Source organism: Manacus vitellinus, unplaced genomic scaffold (assembly GCF_001715985.3).
Source record: "Manacus vitellinus isolate BGI_N305 unplaced genomic scaffold, ASM171598v3 scaffold_22_pilon, whole genome shotgun sequence".
NCBI lineage: Eukaryota > Metazoa > Chordata > Aves > Passeriformes > Pipridae > Manacus > Manacus vitellinus.
This window is the reverse complement of record NW_021939632.1, coordinates 7,756,098-7,768,406: the sequence shown is the minus strand read 5'-3', so window position 1 is coordinate 7,768,406 and position 12,309 is coordinate 7,756,098. Positions and strand designations below refer to the sequence as shown.

The following is a 12,309-nucleotide window of genomic DNA, read 5'->3' as shown; positions in this document are numbered from 1 at the left end:
TGTCAGTCATCCAGTTTAAAAAACAGTGCCTACTGCATATGGATAAAAACTTAGAAGTTTGTCCCTTTAGACCTGTTCGGTGAGACCTGCTGGCTACAAAAATGCTGCACAGTCATGTTATGTGTGTGGTAAAAGAATATTTGGATTTTGCATAGTATGTGTTACCTACAGATGCACACGAGAGTTTTTTCAATTTCCATTGATGTATATCAGGTACACACTTGTCTGTCTTCTTGGTGATATTATTGAGCTCTCTGTAGCGTTCCAAGCATGAGTGGTCCGAGTCTACCCATAACTGGGGCTCCCTGGTTAAATTAGTTGCTATTTGTTGTTGTCGTTGGTGAGTGTTATAACCTTGGAGATTGATTCAGTAGTGTTTTTTCTGTGCTGTTTTGGAAATCTGTATGGCTCATGAATGTCTTATCCTACTTAAATATTCCATATCAGCGTGTTATGAGATTGTCCTGCATCTTATGCTCTTATTTTTGAGGATAGAAATAATGGAAGAACTGTCTGATTGAATGTACAAAGTTAATTTGAGTTATGGTGGGGAGAGCAAGTGGAGTACTGAACTAGGAAGATGGGAGTGTGAGCCAGGAAAGGCATTTTAGGCAGAAGTTACAGGTTATGGTGAGTCAATGGAGTAGGAGAACATGACAGCAGGGTAGAGGAAGAAAATCATAGTTATATTACTGTACTCTGGATTTCCTTATTGTATTGCTGCCTTGCACAGTGTGCAGGAAGAACTGTGCTTTGAGGAACAACTGTGCTTTGAGGAATGAGTAAGATACTTCGTAACAATGACTGTTCACTGAGGAGGATTCCTCTTTGATTTGTTGCAAAATTTGGAAGATGTGTAGTAAATGGGACTGAGATGTCTTCATGGTAAAGACACAAATATGTCCTTGGAGATTTAGATTCTGTTTTTGCTGGTGTCAAGCAAAATGCCAGGTGGATCATGTTAATCAAAAAGACTCATATGGGTCCTTATAATTAAATTTTGTTGGTACTTGCTTTGAAATGATGGTAGGGTGATTTGCAGCCATAATTAAAACAACTGCTATAGGTATGGAGATTGGGTTTATTTCTGTAGCTTATTTCTGAAAATGGTCATATTTCAGTCCATCACAATCACAAAATTGGAAGGTTAATTGAAAAGGATAGAACTAGTTACTGGAGTTTAAGGAGGTGCTTCCTTATGTATGTCCTCAAAAGCAATATCTGACTAATGATTTGTGTGTAATCACTCTTGTACATTAATTGAAATGCTCCAGTTGTTTGCAATACTCAGTTTCTGCTGGAAGCCTGCATTTTTTCTGATGTACTTTGTTTTTGCTTGTAGAATAATGTTCATAGATTAGAAGTGGTTTGTGATAGGTTTACTTTTTTAGTAAAAGTTTGGTAACCATTTCTAGTGAATGATTACTCTTAAAATTCATTTATTTGTCACTGGTTGTAGCCTGGTCTTCTTAGAATAGTGAAGGTTGCAGGAATTGCCAATACCCATAGTAAGAATAAGTTTGCATACAGTGTACAATTAGTTCTTTGGCTGAACTTGAATGCTCTCACAAGGAAGAGAGCTATACTGTATTCTTTTAAGGTATGTGCTGCATGTCTGTTGGACAAAAAAACCCCCAAAAACCAACCAACCAAAAAAGAACCGAAACAGTTATCTTCCTGTAGGATCTTGGATGGGGACATTTGCAGTGAGGAATGGTTTTCATTGTAACACCTTTAGCCCTTCATCAAAAATATTTAGACTTGCTAGTAGTAAGTTTGGAGTGAAACTAACGTTGATGCCACTCATGACAGCCTCAGCAGAAGAGCTCCAAATGGCAGCAACAGGTGCTGAGCTGAGAGCACAACTGAGATTTTTTAGAAGGAGAAACAGAAGCACCTAAATCTGATTATGACACACCCTGTAGTGCGTGTTTCCTGGTATTCTGCGATTCTGAAAATTTCCTGCTCCTGTTTTATTTGAGACACATTTTATGCAGCTACTCAGTTCACATAAAACAGTAGATTAGGAAAAAGTTACAAACGTTGTGGAAGTGTTTTACTGTGCGAGTTTGTGGGCACTGTAATGTTATCTTAATATCTTGAACATTTTTGTGATATGAATAGCACTAAGCAGTTTGTTTAGCATATAGCGTAGTTAATGGTAAGGAATATATTCTTAGTGTTGTGATGCTCTGAGACTTCCACCACAGTGGTGGTGATAAATTTCCAAGAGCCAGAGTGCTCTGGAGGCAGTGATGCAGTTATTTGTAGTCCAGTGAACTGTGTCTATTACTTTTTAACATACCTTTGTGAGAAAATCTAGTCTTGGGTAAGAGTAGAGAAGTATGATCAGTCAATTTGTAGCCAGTATGTTCTGTTGCAAAATTGGCACACTGAAGTATTTTGCAAGGTGTTGTTGTGGCACCTGTTTCCAAGTTTCAGCTGTTGTGACCCTTCCTCAATTTAAAATACACATTTGTTTCATAATAATGGTGGTTTATTCCCTTGGAATCATGAACAGATCTTAAGAAAGCATCATGACTTTCAAGACAGATTTGCTTGATGGATCAGCAGTCATTCTTCAGTTAGATTGAGAAATGAGCTGTCAAGTGCTTTGGCTGCTGCTGAGGCAATGACAGATACAGGAAATGGAGAAGTTCTGTAAAACTTGAATTAGATAAAGAAAGAGATCTTGTTGAGGAAAGTAGATGCTTTTCTGTTTGAGGCCAATTACAGTCTTATCTTTTTTTGTGTGCTTGAAATGGAGTGGACTTATGAAGGGTTAGGTAATAGAGGCTCTTGATACTTCTTGGAAAGAAGAGGTTCATTCAAAGCAGGAAACTTGCATTTAAGTGCCTTGAAACTCTCTAAATATGCTTATCTCTCCCTATCAACTGTAAAGGAAGTGTAGAGAGATTAGCTTTCCTCAACTATGGTTACTCTTTGTGAATATTACTGTAAGTGTTAAGATATTTATCTCAAAAGCCTAATTTTGCTATAAACTCATCTTGAACTGCTACTTTGCATTTTTATGAGAACAATCCTTAAAAACTGTGTCCTCACATACTCAAACCTTCCAGCACATTTTAAGTTTTTCAAGTCAAGATCATTGTTCATCAAGCTGATAAATGTTATATGAATGTGTCAAATTACAGTTTCTAGAACAACAGGAACTAAAGATTTAATCTAAATAGGATGAAGTTTTGCTGTTGTCACTGGGCATGTTGGATCCTTCAGTTTATTCTGAAGTCTGTTTCTCAAGGTAATTTGAGAGAGAGCTGCATTTGTGGTGCTAGAACTGACCACACTGTTTTTTGAGGTTTTATCCTTCCTGGAACTGGAAGGGCACTATCCATAGAAGTTGTATTTTATGCAAGTCTGGTCTGTTTTATTGTTTTGGGGTTGGTTTTTTCTTTGTTTTTGTTTTGGGTTTTGTTGTTGTTTGTTTTGTTTTGTGGTTTGGGTTTTTTATTTGTTTATTAAATTGATCTCTGGAAAGATTGCAGTTAGTAACCATTCTTTTCAGAAAACAAACAAATACCAAATCATGTCCCTAACTGTACAGATGAGGTAAGTCTGCATGGTCATGTGGGCTCAGTGAGACGTAAGTTCACTTTTTTTGCTTGCCAGGAAGATTTTAAGTGTCTTCAGTTTAAGAAATCTCAAGTCTGCACATTGTAGAGACACCTGATCCATCTGATACTGATCAGCCATCCCACAGTTGCTGTGTGCAGCCTTCCCAGTGCTCTGCAGTGAGCAGTGTCCCTGTAGGTTGTGTACAGAAGCAAGATGGCTTCTGCATACACTACATCTTTATATGCACAAGGATTCCATTATGCCTCTTTAATGTTGTATTGCACTTATGTTAGATAATTACACATTGTGATTTAATGATTCTTCTGAATTGTTTCTTGCCAAACTGTCCAGTCTTTTAGCTGCAACTTTTTTTTCCAGTTTCCTAAATGATTGTCTTTATGTCAAAATGCATTCAATGCAAAACCATTACTGAATAAATGTAATAAACCACAATATTTAGACTTGCATAAAATACAGCTTCTAATTATGGGTGGTGCCCTCCTGGTTGCAGGGAGGATAAAAGTTCAAAAAGCAGTCCTGTCAGTTTTAGCACCATAAATGCAGTTAATATTTTTTTAAAACGTGTTTAATGTTATTTTTTTAATAAATAATAAATGAAGGGAAACCACAATACATTATTATATGTGTTTAAATTATGTAATGGTGTTGAAATAAGTTTTGTTGGACTGCAACTGTTTTCACACAAGTCAGGTCATTTGCTTAAGCCATAACTTATCTGTCTTCTTGTGCCTGCCTGATCGTTGCTGGTCTTCAGGGGGCTGCACTGGGAGTCGTGTTCACTGGTATTTTTTGTTAAACAGGAATATGTATCTCGAAGTATTTTATTTAATCCATCAACTGATGATTTCCTGTTAGTTAATTGAGGTTTTAAAGCAAATAACTAAAATGTCACGTGATATTTAGCCAAATATGTTGGAAAAAACTAAGTAGGATAATTGCTGCAGTTAGTTCTGTTAACTAATCTGTAATCGTTTCAAGAAGACATATTTTGCTTGGCGGTGATAATAAACCCTGAAATCAAGGCATTTACTGTGTTTTTTCCATTTAATACTGTGGTAGAAACCAAGCTAAGTGTTGCAGTATTTTACTCTCAATTGATGTGAAGATAAACAATTGGCAGTTCTTGGACTGCATTGTATCTCTCTGTTCTTGTGGGTGGTGAAATTTCTATTCCAGTTACACTGCTGTGGTTTGGACACAACCTCTTGATTTTTTTTTTTCCAAAATTGGAACAAAAAATGGATGCTGGCTATTTCTTCCTGTTTTTTTTATCACCAATTGCTATTTCACTATCTAAATTCAGTAAAAACCAGGTATCTGAGAGTATTTTTGTCCCTTAATATATTTTTACTAGTAATTAAAAAATATGTTAACTTTGAATGAGTTGGTTGCTATAATTTTATGAAGCCCATCATGCTGATAGAGGTTGCTGGCTCATGTTACTCTGTTTAAGGTTGTTTGGTCTCTGTACAATAGGTTAAAATAGCTTGGGGTGCTGAATGAACTGGTTTCATTACAAGAGAGTGAGCAAATTCAGGGCCAAAACTGGAAGTATGTAAACTAAGCTACATGCAATCAGAACAAGACTTAAAATATTTTTTAAAATAAATCCAAGTACTTTAGCAGAAATAAGCCAGGATTGTTCTTTCTGTAAAAAAGTATTTGATGTGTTGATGTTGCTTATTTTGTCAAACAGTCATTCTGGTGGTAGAAGGGTTTAGTTTAGCTGTTCAGGATGGAATTGGTGAATGATGGTAACTGTGGAAAACCACGTAGTGAGGTGCTGCCTGTAGCAAGGTGGGGGTTGGCCTCTTCTCCCAGGCAACCAGCAATGGGACAAGAGGAAATGGCCTCAGGCTGTGTTCCCAGGAAGAATTTATTCACTGAGAGGGTTGTCAAGCATTGGAACTAGCTGCCCAGGGAAGTGGAGGAGTCACCATCCCTGGAAGTGTTCAAGAAGCAGCTGGATGTGGCACTTAGTGCTCTGGGTTCATTGATGTGGTGGTGTTCGGTCAAAGGTTGGACTCATCTTGGAGGTCTTTTCCAACTTAATGATTCTATGAAATAAAAATAAAGGGGAATAAAATTTCTGTCTAATATTCCCTGAGTCCAGGACAGGTAATCATTCCTGAATTACTGCCCTGGTTGTAAGAGACACTACTCTAGGTTGTGTGTCTTCCTTACTCTGAGCCGTCAACTGACAGAGCTTGGTTGGTTCCACTGTTTTGCCAGTCTCTCCTAGCACAGTACAAGTGAGTGGACCATCTCAGTCTGTCCTGTCCAGTGCAATTCATCTCAAAATTGGGATAAATTGAAGGAGGAAGAAAGTGCTTCAGAGTAGAAGGGGTTACATGACAAAGAACTAAGGAGGAGAATATTACTGCTCTGTGGCTCATGCCCTTGCTGACATGATATTGATAGACAAGATTCCTCCCTGCTGGCTGAGAAACATAAATTCATTCATTCATTCATTCGTTCATTCATTCATTCCCCTGCAGTATCTTTTAATTTTAAAAGATCACATAGTACTGTGACAGGAATAATATTTTTATTTTTTTAATTCACCCAGTAAAACTTCCATTTCTAGTGTTCCAAATTTGACCCACTGAGTCTTATTTTTCATTTTGTTTTCCAAATGTTACCTTAATTTATCAATTGTCATTGTTGTTGGCTTTTGATTTAGGTTAGTTTAATCTTTTTCTCCTTTTCCTACTTTTCCTGTGAATAGCTTTTCTTATATATTATTACAATATGTTAAAGACCCAAGCTTTTCTGAAGCTGATCTCACATCTGATGCGTTACTCCTAGACTTTTTCTTGTTACTGCTCTTTACTTCTATTTTCTCAATCCTTCATGATTTTATGATACTACTGCTGCTTTCATAGTCTTTGAAAAGAGTGGCTTTTTGTCCAGTGTTCATTTGTGTGTATGTCAATATAAAATCCTCTTATTTTTGTTCATTTCTATGGAGTTACCTTCTTTTAGGTATCTCCTAATGTCTTGTAACAATGCTGACTTCTATGCTTGTCACCCTATGCAGTGTCATTATTGTCATTTATGACAGCAGTTGCTTCGAGCTATGAAGAAGGCCACAAAAGTTCATATTTAGATATTACTGTTTGTCTTGTTAGCAGATACTGTTTTGTTTTTTTTTTTTAAATAAAACCCATAACAAACAGTGCTGCACATTATTTTGGTTAAAGGTTAAGTAGGTATATTTGAGTAGGTGATCACTTCAGCCTTGCTTACTGTGATTTATAAGAGATTGGTTGTGTGAGACCAAGCATTTGATTGTTTAGGAATAACATTTTTAGACTAAAACCATTTTGTCTGGCTCATTCTTCTGGCTATGAAATAAATTTTTATGGTGTTACTTTGATTCTTATTGTCCATTCTACAGTCTGAAAAATTACCTGTGAATGCACGCTCTTGATTTTTACTTGGCTTTTTGCATCATCTGTTTTTTTTATAGAGAAATGTGTGTCTGAATAGCAATGCTCACAGATTTTGATTTCTTGTTGTTTTGGTTTAACTTGCTTAGATTATGTCTAATATAGTAGAAGTTTGATTTAATCTTTTAACTGTGATGGAAATAATTACAATGCGTCTTTCTTATTGAGTTTGCACGATATCATTTTGCTTTGGTGTAAGAACTGGAAGCCATGTATCCTTGCAGTCATTTATTTTACAGAAAATTTATTTTAGGGAATTGATATCTTTGAGGTTCTTGCCCCACTGTTGAAATAGGTTTGGACTCCAAAGGTGTAAGGTACCTTTATGTGTAGATAAAATATTACCGTATGAGTCTAAAATCCATACAAAATCAGGCTAAGCTAGATTGCTTGCTTCACCTTTTTTTTTTTTGTTCTTGATTTTTAACATGAGCAGCGTTAAAGCTGGCTTATGTTCTTAAGTGGTTATATACTGCCTGTACTGTTCTCAGATGATTAGTTTAAGGCTCTTGTTGTAGCCATAGCTAATTTTACTTTTTAAAAATTATACTTCTCTTGTGAAGTTGAATGCTGTAGGAGCCATTTCATTTCTGCACACCATGTATCTTTGTATTTCATAGAACTACAACACCTTTTCTAGATCACTTAAATATTCCATATAGCACCTGCTTGCTTACTTCCTCTACTGTGTGAGGTTAAAGCTTTTTTCTCCTAGCCTACAAGCTTTTGACTGTGACCAAGTCAGTCATGAGAGACAATGTAATGTGTGTGCCAGCACTTGTATACTTTTATCTTTCAGTAACCAAGAGGGCATTGGGTTGTGTTTATTATAGGAGTGCCACGGGGCGTTTGAACAGCTCCATTATTGGCCACATGACTTACTTGCCCTCAGTCTTTGTTTCATTTGCATTGAGAAAGCTAAAAACAATTTCCAAGAATCACCTGGATATTTTCTTCCTTGGTGGCATTCTCAGATTCTGAAAGACTTCCAGGCTCTGGAAGGTGGCTGGTAGGAAATGAATCATGAATATGAATCAGCGTCTCTCCACCCTTATATCCAAAATGCTGTTGCTAGGATATTCTTCTTTGATGATGTGATAAGAGTAGCAAACACCTTTTTGAAATTCACTCTCTGTTATCCTTTCTTTAATTTCATTCAAATTCAGGCTGCTTGTGTCTCTCTGCAAGACCTTGACATAATCTTATTCTATCTTTGCATCTGCTCTTTGTGTTTTGCAGCCTTTGCTTCTCCTGAGTCTTTCTCTGAGTTCCAGTTTTTTGTTTCGCTTCCTTTTTTGTCCTGGATTGTAATTTAATCTTGTATGTGTGCACTATTCTAACTCTACTATCCAGCCATGGATCAGGGTATGCTTTTTTCCCTTTCTACGGAATGTATATACTTCTGTTTGAAAAAACGTTGATTTTTGTTAGCTTGTTCTTGCTCACTCTCCACACCCACCCTGTTGTTACAGCCCATTGTGATAATGAGCAGTTAAAACCAGAAGTGTTTTCTCAAATCACAAGGTGAATTCATAAAGGTCTTCATAAATTTGGATCTGAGTAATGTTTTTAATTGAGATTTTATTGTTGCTACTTGTTTTTGAAGTAACACTAAATGCTAACAGAAAGGCTGTCAAGCTGTTTAGTTGGTGATTAATTATATTTTATATTTCAATAGAAAGAATTTTGGTTAAAAGGGATGATAAAGTAAGACATATATAAGTTACTCAGAGAAATTTAATTTTCCTAAGTTGTGGGGTTTTTTTTTCTTTTAAGGAATAAGAAGGAAGTGGAAGAGAAAATAAATTTATGTTCATTTATTAACTTATGTTCTTTTATGAGAGATGCCACAAATTAATAATAAAGAAAGAATTCTTGTGGCTGGAGCAACTTGGAGAATATATTTTTAAAATATTTCTTCTTCAGCCTTATATGAGCCCTGTAGCTCAAATATCTTGAGCTTCCAAGTTGTTTTGGGGTTTTTTTTCAGCTGTGTTTAGACAGAACATCTGGGGTGGTTTTGCTTGGAGATATAACTTGGTGTGGTTTTCTTCAGGTGTGGCAGAAGATTTAAAATGCCTCAGAGAACTATTGTATTTCTTTGAAGTGTTTTCAAGGAAGTATTACAGAAGTACTTCATCCAAAGTCATGAAACACATTTTTATGTTTAATGTATTAAGACATATAATTAAAACAGACATAAGAAAATTACATTAGCTCTCATTTAAAGACAGTTGAATCAAATACAGAAATAAAAAGATGTTTTATGAGCATCTTCAATGAGTAATTCTTTGGAAGATCTCCCGAGACAACTGGTGATACAAAAAACATAGCGTAGAAAATAATTTAATGTATGTTCTGCTTTGCTTTTTTGACTCTTAGGGATGCAAAGGATGCAAAAAATCAGATATGGGGGCAAAACGTTAGCTGTGATATTTAAGGCTATAAAGGTAATCCCAGTTCACTAAGTAAACCAGTTCTCCTGGCATCTTGTGTGACAGCAAGGTCGAAAGATACTTTCCTTATTTTGAGTGATATTGGGCACTATCATTCAGCAAATAAGTGAAAATTCAGCCTGTTTTCCTCTCTGAAGATTAGTACAAATCCCCTGCTTTTCTGTCTTCATGTGTTTCCTTTTCTGTTATGGAGCAACAAAAGCTTTTTCCTTTTCAGTTTTTGTTTTTGCTTTGGGGTTTGCATTTGTTTGTTGGTTTGGTTTATGTTGGTTTTTTTAAGAGGCTGAAGACCATGTTAGTAGTGAAAGCAGAGGGTTGGGTCGTGAGGCTGTGGGCCACCCAGGCCAGGTTTAGTTCCCATACTCTTACAGACTTTAATACTTTACAAGACATTAGATGGGAGTTTCTTTTCCACAGTACTTGGAAACTGTTTCAGGTACTGTTTTGAGGCTGTCCATAGACTTTGGAGTATGTAACTCTGAGTGCACATCCATCATAATTTTAGATTTATTTTAGTTCAAATGTGCTCTTTTGTGTGCTCTCTCTACCGAACTGATTTCTGATTATGTAGTGGGACCTCTGGGTCTTCTTGAAAAACTTGAATTATTATAGAGCTTGAAACAGACAGTAGTAGATGACTCATCTGATAGGTAAAAGGCACTATTTGGGAGACCTTCATATGACTCTCAAGTCCAATGTAAGAGACAATGCCAAAAACTTAGATGCCGAACTGAAGGTGCTCAGAAGTCTTTTGAAAAACTAGAATTAATTTGTTGTTAGATAGACAATTGGCAGAATATTCAAGCAAGGAAACCTGACTGACTGGTGCTGAAAGAGCTCCTCCCCTTTCTTTTTAGCACAGACTGCCCCGTGCTGATCTCAGGGGTCATTTGACACTAAACCATAGGAAAACAAATTTTGATTAAAGAAGGGGAAAAAAATGAGTCATATTCTATTAGTGTAGCTCCTTGAATGAAGTAGCAGGGAAATAATTTGTTTTTATCAGTGTGAGGTAAATCTTTTTCTCTTGAGTCAGAAGGAAGGATGGTCCACTGCAGTCAACAAAAGGGAGGAGGGACAAGGGACATAGACCTTACCTACTTGGTTACAGTGACTGCTTAAGAAATAAGAATTTTCTTCTCTTGCATTAAAAAAAGTCAGAATTTTTCCTGTGGTAGTCCGTATTGCAACAAATCTCATTGTCTGTTTAGGGATATGACTTTGGGTTTTTGCTGTTAACATCCATAATGGCATCTCATAGAAAGATTATTTTAATTGGTCCTTTGTTATTGGGTTTTTCCAGTTGGCCAGTTTTAAAGATGATGTGACTGGGTTTGTTCATAAAAGTGCTCCTTATGTTTCTGCTTTTCTGTATAACATATATTGTATATTAAAAGTTAATACTTGCTGTCTTCCAGAGTCATTTACTTTCAGAAATGTTAGGATATCTATGTTATGTTCTTGAATTATGGTGAAAAATTTGAGTTTATATAATCAGTAGGTGTGGATGACTCTTGATTTGTGCTGTGAGTTTGATATGTATTTATATATATAGACTATATGTATCTGTATATAACTATCTAAAGCTTTAACTATCTATAACTTTAACTATCTATAACTTTAACTATGACTATATATATAACTATATATATAACTACGTAACTTTAAACACCAGATACAGTGTGGACCTGTAGAAAAAGAATCAGTTTTTAATAATCTGGAGTAGTGGGTATCCCATATAGTAGAGTGTTACAGTTAATTAAGCTACTAATCATCATTGAGGGGTATAGGTAGAGACTAAAGTCAGCTTAAGTCTAGAAGAATATTTAGTTCAGGTTTTTATGTCTTCGTAAAGTACGTACATTGCTCAGAGGCTGGTGAGGCTTTGGGAGCAGAATCTGTTTTCTCCACACATTGTATTTGTGCATTATGCAATCGAAGTTGTGCCTTATGCTATGTAGAATATTAGAAAAACTGCCCATAAACAATGAAGAGTTGACTGTTTTACATGGCTTTGACAACTTCAGTAATTGTGGGGTTTTTGGTTTTGCTTTTTAGGGAATAAAATAATGCTAATGAAGCAGCTCTTTCCTTGAAGTTCGAGTTTTCAGACTCACTGCCATAATGGGTAAGTCTTATGTGTAACATACATAAAAATTTAGTTCAGATACTCTTCATTTCTATTGAGTGCTAAAACCATTAATGTACTACAATTCCTAGGAAATGTGTGCTTTGGCTGTTTAAGGCAGTGTAGCACCAATATGAAAGGCAGTGTTCAGCAGCTTTGCAGTATTCAAAATATTTCTCTTTTTTTTTTTCTTGGAATATAACACTTTTCCCCTACTATGTGGTAACTTAAAGTTTTAAGTATAGGAAATTGAGATTCATGGTATTAGAGTATTTACTGTCCTCTAAATGGTAATGACTGTTGGAAAAAAACAAGCCCAAACCACAAAGTCTATATTAAAGGATTTTATCTTGTATCATTGCAATGCAAAGCCAAGACTGTGTAGATGGTCTGTTTTTCTAAATATGTAGCACATTTGTATTACTTTAGATTTTATGCCAGTTTTTCAAGCTGTGCGTGTTTTTAATGAGTTGACCGTGTTGTTACTGTAATCATTTATCGGAGCTCCCTCTCAAAAAAATCCCAGCAAACCAACCAACCACAACACGCACATTTTCATGTCGCTTTTGTTCATCTCTTATTGTTATGCTAATGTTCCTAACCTTATGCTTAATAATCAAATTGCCTAATCTGGGAATACAGCATTCTTCAGATTTCTGATCTTCTCCAACATTTT

General features: G+C 35.9%; 1 protein-coding gene across 2 annotated transcripts in view; it reads left to right on the top strand.

Annotated features, from left to right (window-relative positions):
* The window catches only part of MAP3K2 (mitogen-activated protein kinase kinase kinase 2), a 52,079-nt gene that overhangs the window by 7,377 nt on the left and 32,393 nt on the right, over positions 1 to 12,309 (top strand). For both annotated transcript variants that reach the window (XM_029959859.1, XM_018072650.1), the window contains exon 2: positions 11,564 to 11,633. In XM_029959859.1, coding sequence (XP_029815719.1) covers positions 11,630 to 11,633 — 4 coding nt within the window. In that variant the 5' untranslated portion in view covers positions 11,564 to 11,629. The remainder of the gene's footprint in view (positions 1 to 11,563; positions 11,634 to 12,309) is intronic.